Here is a 16,934-nt window from a genome sequence, read left to right on the forward strand (position 1 = left end):
CCGTCCTCACGGCCCAAAGAGGTGCCACCTTGGGTCTCTCTCTTCTTGGCCTTACCCACCTAGCATCCCCGAATGGCACGGGGCTGGCTGGCCGGCCCTGGGAGCCCTGGTCCTGTCTGTACCTTTGACCTCTCCACAGAGGCTGCCAGACTGGCCACCCCCACCCCGCAGGCCAGGAAACGACCCTCCCCTCCCTGAGGGTGGCAGCAGAAAGAGAGAAGAAAGAGGATCGTCTCCAGCTGGCCCGGGAGACAGGCCTCCTTGTGCCCATCAGCCCTCCAAGAACCCCCGCCCACCCCTCCCTTCCATCGAGGCCTGTACACGGGGGCTTGGGATCAGCCAGGAAAGTCAGGCAGCTTTTCAGGGACAGGGAGCGTGGGGAGGTGAGGTCTCCCAGCCTGGCCCAAGTTCAGCCCCTGTAAGCAGCACAGTGCCAAGCTGTGCCCTGTCTAGAACTCCAGACTTTGACCCTGAGCTCCAGTCCCGGCTGGCAGGCAGAGGGCTGAGGACAGGACGCCCCAGAACCAGCAGCCTGCCCTCGGGAGATAGGACACTGCACCCACAGCAGCTGCCTCTTTTCTCCAGAAGTTTGGCGTATCAGGTGAGCAGGGGCATTTTTTGGTGGGGTGGGGGTACAGAAGAACTCATGTCCTCCCCGATGTGGACAGAGGAGGCTCCGCAGCGGAGCCCGAGGCAGGGGACAGACAGCCTTGGAGTCGGGCAGGGGCTTCAGGTAAGCAAGCACCTTGGCTTTTCCAAGTCTCAGTTTCCTTATATGGAAGATGGGATCGTAACTTACCTCTTACAGGGTTAATTTGAATATTAACATAGGTGATTAATGTAAAGGTCGTAGCACAGAACTGGGCACATAGCAAGTACTCAGTACATGGTAATTATTATTTTGGGGGCAGGTAGCAGGTAGCCTGGTTATCAAGCGTTCGTAGAATCTGGTCCAGTTTGAAGATAAACTCTGAAAACCTCACCTTCATGACAAGCGGCCATAGGGTGCCACTTGGAAGAGCTAATGTGTTCATTCAAATGCGTCCCCTGTGACTTGCTGATTTGTTCAGAACCATCTTTCCTGTGCTTTGCTAGGCACATATAGCCATCGAAGACAGGATGGCCTCACATTCCGTTCTCGGGACAAGGGAGGTTATAAGCAGAGAAATACAAGACTGAAAGGCAAGCAGAAAGTGTCTGTGTAACTTGCTGCCGGCTGCAAAGCAGTTTCACGGCGCAGCACAGGGAGCTCAGATCTGCACTCCGGCCCACACTGGCAGGCGGACTGTGGGAGAGCAGCTTCCTCTCCCAGAACCTCAGTCCCACCTCTGCAGAACCTTCCAGAGCTGTTGAGAGGATTAAGAGGCAGTCTGTACTGCATCTGCGTGTGTCTGACAAGTGACAGATGGCCAAGATCGTTCCCTTCCCACTCCGCCCTCAGAGACACTATAATTACACACGCACATACCACACGCACAAGGTTGCTATAATCAATATCAAACACATTGCTTATCAAGGTAATTAATTTAGGACACACGTTTTTCCCTCTTCCACTCTGCGCCTATCACCAACACACTAAAAATTTCTGAAGTTGTATTTTATTTTATTTTATTTTATTTTATTTTATTTTTCTCAACACAGCACCCTGAAATACTGGGGTTTCTCTTCACCTCCTTGACCTTCAGATTGTTCACTTGTGAGGCAGGCCAGCCTGGGCTCTGCCTCTCCCCAGCTGGCTGGCTGGGCCTCAGTCGCCTGCTCTGGAAAATGGGCATCACGGCAACCCCGAGGGTTGGTAGGAGGCTACAGGAGAAGAACCCTAGGAGTTGAAAGTGGCGGCTGCTGTCACTGTTTATCTCGACATCTAGTTCTTTTCGGGACGTGGCCTCTTTAGAGGCTTTTTTAAAAAGTATTTTTTAAAGATTTTATTTATTTATTTTTAGAGAGGGAAGACAGGGAGAAAGAGAGAGAAACATCAATGTGCAGTTGCTGGGGGCCGTGGCCTGCAACCCAGGCATGTGCCCTGACTGGGAATCAAACCTGCGATGCCTTGGTTTGCAGCCTGCACTCAATCCACTGAGCTATGCCAGCCAGGGCCTCAGAGGCTTTTTAACCCCAAGACCCCACACATCGTTTTTTCACAAATGTGGGGCTTCAGCCGAGTCCTTTCTCTCCTTTGGGCCTCAGTTTCCCCATCTGCATGGCGACGCCTTGCTCACTTTTAGAATTTTTACACCTGCAGAAACGAGCCCCACACTGTAACTTGTCCCTCTGTCTTGCCAGCTGTTTCCAGGAGTGGCTCTGGGTCGTCCCTCGGGCTGTTCTCCTGGGCAGGCGACGCCACGCCTGGCCTGGCTTGTTACCAGAGACGTGCCGCGTGCCTGCTCAGCTTCTGTTCAAAGCCTCTTTTCTCCCTGCCCAGACACCTCGTAGGGGTTTTCAAACAGTCTCTCCTCTCACCTCACATACATTTGCTATATAAACAGCTTTCTTACCCCTCAATCCTTTGGGTGGTGTGAGAGTGGAAAAAACTTCCTCCCAGAAAAGCAGAACTGGGCTCACTCCCCCTCCCTTCCTCCAGCCCTTGCTGTGACCTCTAATTAACCTTGCCTTCTCCCAGCCTCAGCTGCCTCATCGGTTAAACTGGGGATGATGATGACCACTGGTTTAATTTATGAGCTCCCAAGCACCTTCGAGTATTTTCTCTTTTGATCCTCATAAGAACCCCATTCATTCATTCATTCATTCACCCATGAGTCGTTGCTATGGGCCAGGTACTATTCTAGGTCCTAGAGCAGTAGACAAAAGTCCCTGCTTTACTGGAACTGATATTCTGGTGAGGAGATAAAAGGTGGGGAGCTTTGTTAACCCTTAAAACTTTATAGGAGAGGAAACTGAGGCTCAGTTACAATGAGCAACTCATTCCGGTTTGCTGCGGGGCTATCCTGGCTTTAGCACTCAGAGTCTACATCCTGGCGACACCCTCCGTCCCAGGAAATCAGGGAGGTCGGTCGCCCTTGCTCAATCAAATCAAGTGTCTAGTCCAGGGTCACATGGTTGGCGTGTGCCAGAGCCAGCAGCGAACCTGGGTGTTTTGACCCACAGCCTGGGCTGCTATTGCCACCTCCCCATGCTGTGCCTCCTCCCGTATTCATTATGGGGAATTTGGAAAGTACAGAAAAGCCCTGTATTCCTGCCTTCTTACTGCTGATGTACAGAAGTGGCGAACTCTATGGAGGTTACGCGAAGACAGGCAGAAGGCCCAGACCGGGGAAGCCACTCAGCCAAGGTCACATAGTGAGCCAGCAGTGAAGGCGGGCCTGACTCCCCCTCCGTCCTCTCTTCTCCTCTACACCCAGCATTGTGTCCTTCGTAATTTCCAAGGTGCTGGGGCACAGAAGGAGGCTGCCGTGTACTGAGGGCCTACTCTGTGCGGGACCCTGGACCAGGATCTGTCGCCGTGCTAGTCATTCAACCTTTGCGATGACCCTGGGAGCTCAGGTTCCTCCCATTGTCTAGAGGAGGAGGCTGAGCGAGGAGGCCGGGGGTCCCCCAGAGGGTCTGCCCACCCCCTAGCCAAGCCCAGGTTGGCGGCTGGAAGAAAAATCGTCCAAAGCAAGGATGCCTTTTTGTTTTGGGGTTTTATCTTCCCCTTGGCTGCTGAAACCCCAGAACAGTGCAGTTCTTGTGGGCTGGAGTCATTTCCCACTTCACAAAACGAGGCCGCGCTGAGAATGCCCCGCCGTTCAGGGCCACGGGCCAGGAGTGAGGTCTGGAGGGGGAGAGTTGTGAGTGAAGAGGAGGGAAAGTTGAATTTGGCCCTTTTGGGCACAAATGCCCCCTTGTTCTGCCTCAGCGGGAGCCGGCAGAATATTTCCCTGCTGTGGGGGCCCAATCAGCTTCAAGGTCAAAAGCTGCTAGGCTTCCTAAACTCCTGAGAACCCAGGCTGCCCTGCCCCTGGGGCGGGGTGGGGGGGATGCTGGAACACCCGAGTTCTGAGGCCAACCATTGCATCCTGTGCATCTCATGCTCTCACAGCTGCATCCACTAGCTGGCAGCCCGGCACACAGTAGGTGTGCAATAAGTGCCTGTGAGTTTCCTCGAATTGAAATCAAATCCCAGTAGCACCACTTCCTGGCTCTGTGACCTCAAGTGAGTGACTTCACCTCTCTGAGCCTAAGTTTGGTCATCTGTAAAGTGGAGCCAGTGATGCTGCCCTACCTCATAAGAACACTGGGAGACTTCAACGGAATGAGGCCCAGGAAGCACTTGGTGCTGAGGCTGGCTCACAGCAGGTGCTCCAGAAATGTCATAAGTCGCTTCTTTTGTACTAGAGCACAGGTGGCAAACACAAGGCCCGCGGGCCAAATCCGGACCCCCACCTTGTTATATCTGGCCTGGTACCTTGTTTCTACTGGCAGCAGCACCAAGCTCCTTGCCCCTAGTTATGGAGTAATTACATTCATACAGTCCTAAAGTTACATTCAGCCCTTTTTTTTTTTTTAAGATTTTATTTATTTATTTTTAGAGAGGGAAGGGAGAGAGATAGAGAAAGAGAGAGAAACATCAATGTGCGGTTGCTGGGGGTTATGGCCTGCAACCCAGGCATGTACCCTGGCTGGGAATTGAACCTTGGGACACTTTGGTTCCCAGCCCACGCTCCATCCACTGAGCTATGCCAGCCAGGGCACATTCAGCCCTTTGAAGGCAACCACGAGGCTGATGTGGTCCTCAGGGAAAATGAGCTTGACACCCCTGTACTAGACCCTAGATTAAGCTTTTTACATTTGCCTTCTTGATGAATCTTTCATCTACTCTCCGAGGCATGAGTTGATGCCCCCATTTTCCGGAAGAAGAAACTGAGCCTTGTGAAGCATCCTGCCCAAGGTCAGTGGCCAGCAGGAGGCAGAGCTGAGATCTGAGATGGGAAGGCAGAGCCCATTGCCCTAACCATTAGACTGCCCGGCCTGGAGCTGGCCGGGTACTCTGCTAGGCCCTTTTTATACTTCCAAATAGATAAGGTGTATTTGGCAGGGGGGACTTCCCAGAGAAGGTGGTATCTTCCCAGAGAAGCTGTGTGACCTTGGGCAAGTTGCTTTGTCTCTCCATGCATCGGTGTTCCCATTTGGGAGGGTCATTCAGAGGACCAAGTATTAAAAGGGCTTGGTGGTCTCCGGTGCCTTCTCGGCCTTCAGGGGACGGTGGAGGTGATGGTGCTGGTGGCGGGGCTGACGGTGACGATGGCACAGCGCTACCCTTCCTTCCTGCAGGCTGGCACGATGCGCGTGGTCGTGATCGGAGCAGGCGTCGTTGGGCTGTCCACCGCGCTCTGCATCCACGAGCGCTACCACTCAGTGCTGCCGTCGCTGGACGTGAAGATCTATGCAGACCGCTTCACGCCGCTCACCACCACCGACGTGGCTGCCGGCCTGTGGCAGCCCTACCTCTCCGACCCCAGCAACCCACAGGAGGTGTGAGTGAGGTTCCCAGAGGGTGGCCGGGCGGCCAGGGGAGCCGAGTCCTCGCCAAGTCCCTGTCACCAGTTACAAGTCCTCTGTGGAGGTGATGGCCTGGCAGGATGTGAAGGAAATAATAAATATTAAGCCCCTTTTATCAACTAGACAGAGGCTACACATGATCTTAGCAGTGACAGAAGCGATATGTGCCAGGCTGGTAGAGGCCTCTGTCTCCATTCCTCCCCTAAACCAGGTGGCTGTCGAAACCCCATGCGTTGGTGAATTAGGAATAGTTCTAAGTGGGTGGGTCAATGCTCAAGTCTAGCAAAGAAGTTGTAAAGGTCATTGTGTTAGTTCTGAAGCCCCCAGCTGCTCTTACTTCCCACAAATTCCAAAACCAGCATTCCCGATCACTGGGTGACAATTCAGGGACCAGGCTCCTTCCCATCTCATGGCTCTGCCTACCTCCTCTTTGGCTTCCTATGTGGCCATTCTCACAGGCTGGCGCCTGTGCAAGGAGCCGAGCGTGAGGACCACAGGTACATAGTCTTCAGTTGCCATTGGCTAGAAGGCAGTCACATGGCCATACCTAACTGCAAGGGAGTCTGGGAAATGTAGGTGAGCTGGGTGCCCAGGGAGAAGAGGAAAGCATATTGCAGTGCAAGCTGTTTTTACAGTGGGGGTGCTCAGAGAGAGCCTGAACCACGTATGTGGCTCACAGTCCCCCAAATGGGTCCAAGCCTTCATTTAAACTTGGCAGCTACGTGACCCCAAGCTGGAGGCAGGCTCCAGCTGGCTGCGATGGAGCACCCTTTGTTTCCCTCTTCTCTATTCTGTTCGTGGGGAAATACTGGAAAGTCTGGGAAGGGGGAAGACCATAGGCATTTGGGGGTGCTGCAGGAGTGGAAAGTGGTGGGATGCTGGCTTTGGACACCTCCCCGCCAGCCTGATCACAGCCCTACACGAGGTGACCCTCGGGGCTGTCCGGCACAGCTCAGGGTATTATGTCATGCGACTCTGGGGGACCCTTCCAGGCACTGGAACCAGCAGACCTTCGACTATCTCCTGAGCCACATCCACTCTCCCAAGGCTGTGCGCATGGGCCTGGCCCCAGTCTCAGGCTACAACCTCTTCCATGAAGCTGTTCCGGTGAGTGGAGTCCTTGGCTACGGGCAGAGCCTTGATCCTAGACCGGTGCTGGGGCGTGCTGTGAGTCTTGAAGGCAACAGACTTCTGTATCCAAAACCAGTTCACTTTAAGTCCCCTTTGTTCCCTGTCCTAACTACTTTACAAAGCGTTATTAATTCTCAAAATAACCAGGAAGGGAGTGTTACTATCTCCTTTTTTCAGATTAAATAAAGTACCTTACCTAAGCTCATAAAGCTTTAAAGTGGCGGAGCTGGGATTTGAACCCAGGCAGTCTGTGACCACGTGGAGGATGTCCTCAGGTTGTTTGGCGAGGGTGATTTGGCTGGGTGCCCACAACCCCAGGCCAGCTCTTCACCGTTTAGTCAACACTTAATAACACTGTGCTAAGAGCATTGCCCAAGTTATGTATTACCTTTCATGGGACCACATGGGACTCTTAACTGCATGACACAGACCAGGAAACTGAGTCTCAGAGAATTCAAGGTCATCGGTGGTGAGGTCGAAATCTCCAAATCAGTTGTCTGACCCTGTGCTTTGCTGCCTCCCACTCTCACCCCTTGGCAACTCTCACTCACTCCCCTTTTCTCCCACACTTCTGACCCCTGCCCTATCACTCACCCCAAGTCTTCCTCTCACCTGCAACAGTTGAGAATTGCACTCTGAGGCCAAACTGTGTGGGTTCAGACCTCAGCTCCACTATTTATTAGCTGTGTGATCTCAGACAAGTTACTTAACCTCTCTAAGCCTCAATGGGCCCATCTATTAAATGGGGATAAGGATAGTATCTAGCTCAGTGGGTCGTTGTGAAGATTACACGCAGCGGTATAGGTAAAATGCTTGCAATGGAGCCTTGCACACAGTTGACATTATGTACATTTTTGTTGTTATTGTTATTATTGACTTTCGCCCATCCCTGTACCCCCTTCTCTTCTGCTTCCGCAGGACCCTTTCTGGAAGGACATAGTTCTGGGATTTCGGAGACTGACCCCCAGAGAGCTGGACATGTTCCCTAATTACAGGTAAGGTGGCTGTCATGAGCAAAGGGGCTGAGGCCCCACAGTGCAGACGGACCTGTCAGAAGGCGGCGGAAGATGGAGTCACCAAAGGTCCTGTCCCACCCTAGGCCTAAGGCCCTTCATCCCTTGGTCTCCTGGTGCTCTGTCCAGCTCCTTCGGAGGGGACACCCACCCAGACTGGGCCTTGGGCCAAGGAAGTGGGGGATGCGGAATCACAGATCTCAGGGCCAGAAGCGCCATATCGCTATCCTCCTTTGTAGATGGGGAAACTGGGCTTTAGAAGGGCTAGTAACTTCCCAAGGCCACATAACCAAGTGACCCAAATGGAATTCCAATCCAGTCGGGGTGACCCCAAACCCCTCTATTGGTTTTCCTACAGCCCAGTGTTTCCCTGGTCCCCTGCTCACCCCCACCTCCAATGCCTGAGTCCCCTCTACAAATACACATCCCGTCTCCACTTGCACGTCCGCGTGTCCAGGATGGCTTTGCATGGTAGAAAAGTTTTCTTTGCATTGAGCTCAAAACCACTTCCCCCTTGAGCTTCACCCAGTGGTTCTATTTCTACCTTTGAAAGCTCCACCCCCCCCCAAAAAAAAACCAACACTGCTCCCACTTCCATGTGATGGTCTTCAAATATAACTTTGACTCTGACCCTTTGTTCCTGCCTTTGCCTGCTGTGACTCTAGCTACGGCTGGTTCAGCACAAACCTCATTCTGGAGGGGAGGACGTACCTGCAGTGGCTGACAGAAAGGTGAGGTTTCACCTTTAGTTTCAGGAAGGCACCTCCCAGGGACCAGGGTTGTAGCGGATGGTTGTTCATGGTATTTGCCTTTGTATTGACCAACCCCAAATGTCAACCCTTAGGCGTGGTAGCAGCTGTCCTGTGTCCTATGCACTAAGACAATGGTTCCCGTGCCTAATTGGGCAACAGAACCACCAGGGAAGCTCTTTGCACGTAATATAACTTTAGGACTGTATACATGTAACTACTCCTTAACTGTTAAAGGAGTTGAAATTACATTCGGCCCTTTGAAGGCAACCACGAGGCTGATGTGGCCCCTGGTGAACACGAGTTTGACACCCCTGCTGTCATCCTGCAGCAAGGCCCTTCTCCCATGGCCATCTGCCCGACACGGAGCTTGGACCATCTCAGGTTTCCCAAAGACCCTTCGTGGCACACTGGTGCACCAAGGTGCTCGTGAGCTGATTTGGCTGTACAGCTGTTCTCTCAAGGAGCATCCTGTGGGACAGAAGGTTCTTTGGGAAATGTCCCCCATGCCATCCTCTTAGAGAGATGGATAGAGGACTGAGTAGTGAGCTTTTCCATGTGTCTGATCATCCCAGGTTGACTGAGAGGGGAGTGAAGTTCTTCCAGCGGAAGGTGGAGTCTTTTGAGGAGGTGAGCTGCGGGGCTGGAAGGGGCCGGGCGTGGGAGGGGGGAGAAGAGGCAAGGCTTTGCTTCCTGCTGCCAAGTTGAGGGCCCCCTTCTCAGCCCCCTTTCAGGGTCCCCTCGAGGCCCATCCCAGACTCTAAGCTTTTGTCAGCCCCAGAAGGACTCGGGCGTTTTGCCTCACCCCCTTCCACCCCACCTGCCCTGTTGGTTGCCACCAGGTGGCAAGAGGAGGCGCTGATGTGATTATCAACTGCACTGGCGTGTGGGCCGGGGCGCTGCAACCAGACCCCCTGCTGCAGCCAGGCCGGGGGCAGATCATTAAGGTGAGTGTGGGGTCGAGGGATGAGACCCCCGACTTTTGTTGCTAGGAAGGTTGTAGCTGCCTGCTTATTTCATCTCCAAGGCTAGAGGGTGCGGCAGGGACATCTGTTAGAGGACGTGCCTGTCAAAGAAGCAAGAAAGACCAACACAACACGACCCTCCCAAATGTTCTCTTTTTAGGTTTCTTCTTAATAGCAAAGCATGTGTGTATATGTGTGTACATATGTGGGAGCTGCATATATGTACAAATATGCTTGTATTATAATAAAAAGAGCCCTGGCTGGTATGGCTCAGGTGGTTGGAGCATCATCTTGTGGACCGAAGGGTTGAGGATTTGATTCCGGGTCAGGGCATGTACCCAGGTTTTGGGTTCAATTCCGGGTTAGGGTGTGTACAGGAGGCAACTGATCGATGTTTCTCTTTCAGACTGATGTTCCTTTCTCCCTCCCTCTCCCTCTCTCTCTCTCTCTCTCTCTCTCTCTCTCCCTCTCCCTCTCCCCCCCTCCCTCCCTCCCTCTCTCTCTCAATCCCTTCCTCTGGCTCTGAAAGCAATTAAAACATGTCCTTGGGTGAGGATACAAATAATAATAATAAAAACAAAAAGAGTAAACATCTATGAAGTGTTTACTAAGTGCTAGGCACAGGCCTGAGGACTTTATAGTGAGAATCGTTTAACCCAAACCACAACCTTTTGCGGTGGGGTCCATCGTATCGCCATTGCCACCCCACAGAGGGGAACCTGAGGATTTAAGTACCATGCACAAGTTCATGCAGTAGTCAGTGGTGGTGCTGGATTAGAACCCAGGCAGCCTGGTGTAGGAGCCTGGGTGTCAGCATCAGTCCACGCCACCTCTCACTGTGTGCACGTCCATGTGTGTGAGGCATGTCCGTTTGTGAATATACACATGTGCATTCCTAGGTGTGGATATGTGTGGGAATGGGCGTGTGTGTGCATTTGCACACGGGTGCTGGGCTTTTCTGTGCACCTGTGGGTGGCACTGAGCGACGCCTCAGGGAGCAGGCCGGCTCTCAGTCAGGGTGCTCTTCCTGCAAGAGCAGGCTTTCCGGGGCAGACTTGCGGCCGGCAGCATCCAGGGAGGGCTACGGAACTGACCGTCTTATGGGAACATCTGGTCTCAGAGCGGAGCAGGGCGGGGGGCTGCCGGTCCAGCGCCCCAATGAGGCTTCCCCATCCTCTACCAACAGGTGGACGCTCCTTGGGTGAAGCACTTCATCCTCACCCACGACCCAGACAGCGGCATCTACAAGTCCCCGTACATCATCCCAGGGTAAAAACCCGACATCCTAGGCAGAAGGGGGCGCCTCTTTACGCCCTCATTATGGCCCTGCTGCCCACCTCAGGCCCCTTGCTTGGTCCCTTTGGCTTTTTTCCTTCCAATTTTTAAAAAAAAGATTTTACTTATTTATTTTTAGAGCAAGGGGAAGGGGGAGAGAAAGAAAGGGAGAGAAACATCAATGTGTGGTTGACTCTCAACACGCCCCCACTGGGGACCTGGCCCACAACCCAGGCCTGTGCCCTGACTGGGAATCGAACCAGTGACCCTTTAGTTCACAGGCTGGTGCTCAATCCCCTGAGCCACACCAGCCAGGGCCCAATGTCTTTTTTTTTAAGTGTGGCTGAGCCATTAAATGCCTGGAAAGGTAGGACTTGGGCTTACCTGGGCTCTCTCTTGAACATGCTTCTGGGTGACAGTGATGCTGGAGACAAAGGTGATGCTGGAGACAAAGGCGTGACAGCAGTGACAGCGGAGGCAGTGTGAGGCAATAAGAGGAAGGGTGGTGGGAATGGTGACTGGAGTGGACGGTGACATCAGTGATAGCGGTGGTGATGTTACTGATTATGGGGGTGGTGTGGACGCGTGACATTGCTGCTGACGGTGACATCGTGCTAGCAAAGATGGTATTGCTCCTGGTGAGAAGCTAAGCGTTGATGATGGCGGTGGTTGGGAGTGGGGGGTAGGCAGTGCTGACGGAGATGACGGTGTCAATGATAATGTTAATCAAGTGGCAGAGATGACAGCGTCAAGGTCAATGTTGTGGCCGTGCTGACTGTGTCAGCGGCGATGTTAATGGTGTGGAGGAGATGACAACACCGATGGCTAATGATGGTGGTGGAAATGGTGACTGGGGTTGATGGTGATGCCATCTTAATGGTGACAAGGAAGGGAGTGGTGAAGGTGATGTCATTGATAGACACGACCATATTCTTCCAGCTTCATGGAGATACCAGTGACACACAGCACTGTGTTCATTTAGGGTGTGTAAAGTGATCTGACAGGTGTGTATGCTGTAAAATGATTCCCTTACTCGTATAATTACATTTTGTGTGTGTGTGAGGACATTCGAGATCTACTCTCTCAGCAAGTTTCGAGCGTGTAATACGGCAGTGTTAACGATGGTCACCATGCCGTACGGTGGAAGAGGGGACAATGTTAACAGTGATGTCATTGGCGATGGCAGAGGTGGTGGCTGATGGCGGTGACCACGGTGATTGCTGTGGTCTTGATGGTGTTGTGAGCAGGAATGACAAGGTCGAGGGTAGCAGCGATTTAGGCAGAGGTGGCGGTGCGGGGCAGCATGGTGACGACCCCCGTTTGTCACAAAGGCTTTGTTTTCCACCATCCTTGACCCTCCTTACGTCTACGTAGGATCCAGGCATTGACTCTCGGAGGCATCTTCGAGCTGGGGAACTGGAGCGAGGCCAACAGTCTTCAAGACCACAACACCATCTGGGAAGGCTGCTGCAGACTGGAGCCCACACTGAAGGTGAGGTGGGGAGAGCTATCCGTTCCCTACACCCGCGTCCTGGCAGCTTGATCGCGAGGGCCCTTGAGGATGGAAGATCCCACTGTGGGATCGTTGGGTGAATCAATCCCAGCAGGGGTCTGTGGAATACACCAGAACTTGGTAATGTCCAGGGAAGTCCTGCCATGGGCGGATGAACCTTTATGGCCATGACTAAGAGTTGCTGCCTCTTGAGGTGCCATCCTCAGAACACCTTACTCTGTGTTCACCAGGGACAGCTGTGCCTGTTGCATGAACCCCAGTTTCCCTGAGTGCTTGCTAGTGGCGATGACAACACTGATGGTGAAGAGAGCGTGATGAGGGGGCGGAGGTGCTGCTCGGGATCGATAGGGGTGAAAACACTGGCGGTGGTGATTCGGAGGGTGGTGAGGTGGTGCCTGGTGGTGGCGGTCGATGACGATGGGGCAGCTGATAAAACTGGTGGTGACGAGTGATAGGAATGATGCTGGTGGCTGGCAAAGGTGGTGACGGTGGCAGTGGCGAGGAATAAAACAGACAGTGATGGTGTTAACGGCGCTGGTAATGATGGTGAGGTTCCAAAAGCAAACTCTCTCTCTCTCACGTAAAAATGGCAGCAGAAAAAATAATCCGGAGATGAACCACTAACACTTTTCTCTCCAGGACGCCAGAATCGTTGCTGAATGCACTGGCTGCCGGCCAGTGCGCCCCCAGATCCGGCTAGAGCGAGAACGGCTTCGCTTCGGATCTGCAAACACAGAGGTACGCTCCCCTGGCAGGGAAAGCGAGGCCCTCCCTCCCCCTAAAGAAGGTTCCTGGCCGTGGTGGCTAAGAGCGCCTCCTCTATAAATGGGGAAACTGAGGCCCAGGGATGGTAAAGGACCTGCTTAAGGTTACACAGAGAGCAGTGCCTAGGTTTGCTAAAGCCTGTGGTCCGGTAAAGCCTGTGGTCAAGACACATCTGCTTTGTGTCCATGACATGAACGATGTTATGGAGCCTGCCCTCCAGCTCTTTGGGGTCGGGACTCTTCTCCCCACGCTTCCCATGAGCAGACCGGGGCTCCAAAAGGTGCAGCCGCTTGCCCAAGTCAGGCCACTGGTGAGGGACAGGCCTGGAAGGTGGTCTGAGTTTGACTCCAGCTCCCGTCTCTCTGTGGCTGCTCCATCATCTCCCTGGGGTCCTCTCTCTCGCTCTCTCTCTCTCTCTCATGGGGTGGGAAGTGGGCTTATTGAAATCATGGGAGAGGTCGTCCTGGGTGGCAGGCACTGACGTGAGCAGGTGGCAGTTGGGTGCTTCCATCTGGAAAGCCATCTCCCTGTCTGGGCCACCCTGCCTTTCTTGCCCTGGGTGTGTGTGTGTGTGTGTGCTGAGGGGGGAGTCATGCAGGGAGTTTTCTACCCCTCGCTGATGGTTTTAGCTTTGAAAACTGCCCCAGGGTCTTGCCTCTGCCTGCGGGAGGAATTAGCACGTTACCCAGAGTCTGCTCGCTTGTATGGTGCCCCTGGTTTTCTTTCCTCCGGAGCAGGGTGGAAGAGCCATCTGTTAGCACAGGAAGTTTGGCAGTCTAGAGCAGGATCTGACCGCAAGTTCTAGACGATTTTACGTTTCCTGTGCTGAGTGTGTAAAGCAGGTTCATCTCCTAAGTAGAAGAGAAATCTAGGGGGTCAACCTCCAGTTCCTCAAGCAACCTCCTTACTGCTGTTCCTGGGGCGGCGGGGGGCGGTGTCCGACCTCCCACAAGGGTGCTGAGGAGACATCTGGTGCCGTCTGCCTTTGCCCAGGACTCTTCAGAAAGCTCTGGAATCTCCCAGGGCAGAACAGGCCATCTTGTCTCTTGCCTCTCCCAGGTCATTCACAACTATGGCCACGGAGGCTACGGGCTCACCATCCACTGGGGCTGCGCCCTGGAGGCGGCCAAGCTCTTTGGGAAGGTCCTAGAAGAGAGGAAGTTGCTCACGATGCCACCATCTCACCTCTGAAGATGCCAGCGACCACCTCCCCTACCCAAGGATTCCTCAGCCAACTAATCAACGTGCTCCTCTCTAAGCCATCATCTACCCCCCACCCCACCCCTCCCTGGCTCCCGTCCACAAGAAGCCCGAGGTGAGGGGGAACCACAAGGTCAGTTCCTGGAGGTCTTCGTGCATCTGGGATCAGCGATACCCTGCGCGCTGTGAAGGGGTCTCCATTGGTCTGTGCCATTACTGTTCCCTCCTGTGTTGTTTCACCTGATGGGTTCTTCTTGAAGTATCTGCCATGATTTTGGCCAGCCCTAAGCTAAGTAGGGAGAGAGCTAAGGTCTAAGTTAGCATTCTAATAATAGTAATAATGATGATGATGATGATGATGATGATGATGATGATGATGATAGTCCCTGTCTTGATGGTTTGACTTACGATTTTTCAATTTTACAATGTTGCAAAAGCAACCAACACACATGATATTATATGAGATGTTCGACGCTATTATAAAATAGCCATTGTGTTAGATGGTTTTGCTCTATTGTAGGCCAACAGAGCTGTTCGGAGCATGTTTAAGGCAGGCTACGCCTCGCTGTGATGTTCAGTAGACTGGACGTATTCAGTGTGTTCTCGGGTTATGATATTTTCAACTTATGCTGGGTTTATTGGGACATAACCCTCCCCCCGTAAGTCAAGGAGCATCTGTAATTAGTAATTATGATTATTATTATAACTGAAAGTTGTTGCACTCTAACAGGTACCAGGCTCTGCCTGTGCTACACTCTTGCACACATCACTCATTTAATGCTCACAACCCCTCCGCCGCCCATGGAAGAGCTATTATTCCCATTTCACAGGCGAGCAGACCGAGGCACAGAGAGGCCCTGGGAGGTCAGCACCAGGAAAGCCACAGAATGGAGACTCGGGGCCAGAACCGAGAGGATCTCAGTGCCTCACTTTCGACCCCCACGCAGCACTGATCCAGGGTGGGGTGGGGGGGGGTAGAGAGCCAACCACGGGACTGCTTTCCCGACTCTCTCCACCAACACGCTGGGAAGGAACGAGCCCCTCCCTCGTCACAGCTGAGACCAGGAGACTCGCAAGGCACACCGGTGGGGTGGGGAGCATTTCCCAGGGCTGCGAGTGGAACACAACATTTGATTTTTTAAAAATAAAAGTTCTATCTTCACCCAACCTAAAAATTCCCCAGGGAGAGCGACCCCTACTGGTCAAGGTTAGTTATCATCGGCACCCCTAGAGGACTCAGGACCCAGTTCACTCATGCAAATGGCTGGGGCTAGTCAAGTTCACATTCAGACCTAGAGGGACCCTCCCGTTCTTTTTGTGAGTGGTAAGGACCTCTTTGCGATGTGGCTCCCTAACCTGCCCTGAAGGCCATCTGCCAGCGTGTGTTTAAGGAATTCTTGACAGCCTGATGAATTTAGGGAAGATTATTTCTTCATTGGATTGTCTTGGCACTTCGGTCAATTGATCATAAATGCATGGGTTAATTTTTGGACTCGCGATCCTATTCATCTACATGCTATCTGCGTGTAGCACCTCTGTCTTAGTTACTGTGGCTGTGGAGTAAGTTTTAAAATCAGCAACGGTGAGTTCTCCAACTTCACTCTTCTTTTTTGATGTTATACATGGTTGTTTGTTTTTGGGTTTTTTTTTTCTTTTTTTGCAAATCTGGGCCTTTCGCATTTCCATATGAATTTGACAATCAGTTTGCCAATTTCTGCATGAAACGTTTGCTGGGATTTTAATAGGGATTGCTCTGAATTTATAGATCAGTTTGGGGAGTATTGATTGATTGTGTAACAGTTTTAAGTCTGCTGACCCATGATCCTGGAATGTCTCTCCATTTATTTAGACCTCCAGTTCCTTTCAGCACTGTTTTGTACTCTGTGAAAATCTTACTCCCCTTCTGTTAAATTCATTCCTAAGCGTTTTATTCTTTCTGATGCTATTGTGAGTGGAATTATTCTTTTCTTGATGGATTTACAAAGGATTCTGGTCTCTGGCATGGTGGGTGGGGGTAGGAGCATTTGAAGTGGTTCACCATCAAATATTCTTGACTAACCAAAAATGGTTACATATGATGTATCTGGATGTTCAAATGTCAAGGAATCCGACTACAGTAAAGCACTACCAGTGACGCAAGTCTGCCCGAAACCACTGAGTCTTTGAGGAATCAGAAGAGGCCTTGGAATGTTCTAGAGCTTCAGGGTTGGCATCTTGTGTGCCTCCCACAATGCTCTGCAACCCCCCATTAGCATCCATATTACACTGTATCACCATGACCTGTTCCTGTCTGCATCCACTGCTACACTGTGCGTGCAGCACGAAGATAAGGACCACGTCTCACTCTTGTTTTCATCCTCAGTGTTGAGTAGTATCATGCTCAGTTCACAGTGGAGACTCCATACGTGCTGAACCCATGCCGCCACATGGTCCACAGTAGTTATGATGAACAGACTTGAGAGTTTACACGTGTCACTGTGGGTTCCAGACATACCTGTCATTGTGACATTGTGCTGAAAGACTGGGCCAAAGGCACCATGTTTGTACCTCTCAACCTCATCCCCCAACCCATCTTCACTAGACCAGGACTAGAACTGACACTAATGTGGACCAATCAGCTGCCTCCCCTGAGGATTTGGGGGCGGGACACAGAGCACTGGAGTCAGCCTTGTTTGCAGAGCTGAGCCACAGCGAGTGGGAGCCGTATGCACCATTAGGCATAGCAGCCACCACGAGGACGCAGAAGCAAGCAGGTCTGCAGAGAAAAGTGGAAATGGGGCCGCAGGTCCAGACAGGGGCTGTCTCAGACCCTGGAGGCTCCCCA

At 52.5% G+C, this 16,934-nt stretch overlaps 1 protein-coding gene across 3 annotated transcripts; it reads left to right on the forward strand.

Annotated features, from left to right (window-relative positions):
• Positions 1-451: 451 nt before the first annotated feature.
• On the forward strand, positions 452-16,050 carry DAO (D-amino acid oxidase). 3 transcript variants are annotated; one of them, XM_045843060.1, is made up of 11 exons: positions 452-601; positions 5,272-5,474; positions 6,492-6,606; positions 7,549-7,625; positions 8,309-8,374; positions 8,968-9,022; positions 9,235-9,339; positions 10,544-10,626; positions 12,007-12,124; positions 12,785-12,883; positions 13,970-16,050. In XM_045843060.1, exons 2-11 carry the CDS (start codon positions 5,281-5,283, stop codon positions 14,099-14,101), a joined length of 1,044 nt encoding a protein of 347 aa, XP_045699016.1. In that variant the 5' UTR covers positions 452-601; positions 5,272-5,280; the 3' UTR covers positions 14,102-16,050. The 3 variants fall into 3 exon arrangements, with proteins under 3 accessions (XP_045699016.1, XP_045699007.1, XP_045699025.1); XM_045843051.1 differs by lacking the exon at positions 452-601 and adding an exon at positions 625-733; XM_045843069.1 differs by lacking the exon at positions 452-601 and adding an exon at positions 4,842-4,888.
• The last annotated feature ends 884 nt before the right edge of the window (positions 16,051-16,934 follow it).

The sequence above is a fragment of the Phyllostomus hastatus genome, unplaced genomic scaffold (assembly GCF_019186645.2).
Source record: "Phyllostomus hastatus isolate PE091 unplaced genomic scaffold, TTU_PhHast_1.1 phas_contig_1162, whole genome shotgun sequence".
NCBI lineage: Eukaryota > Metazoa > Chordata > Mammalia > Chiroptera > Phyllostomidae > Phyllostomus > Phyllostomus hastatus.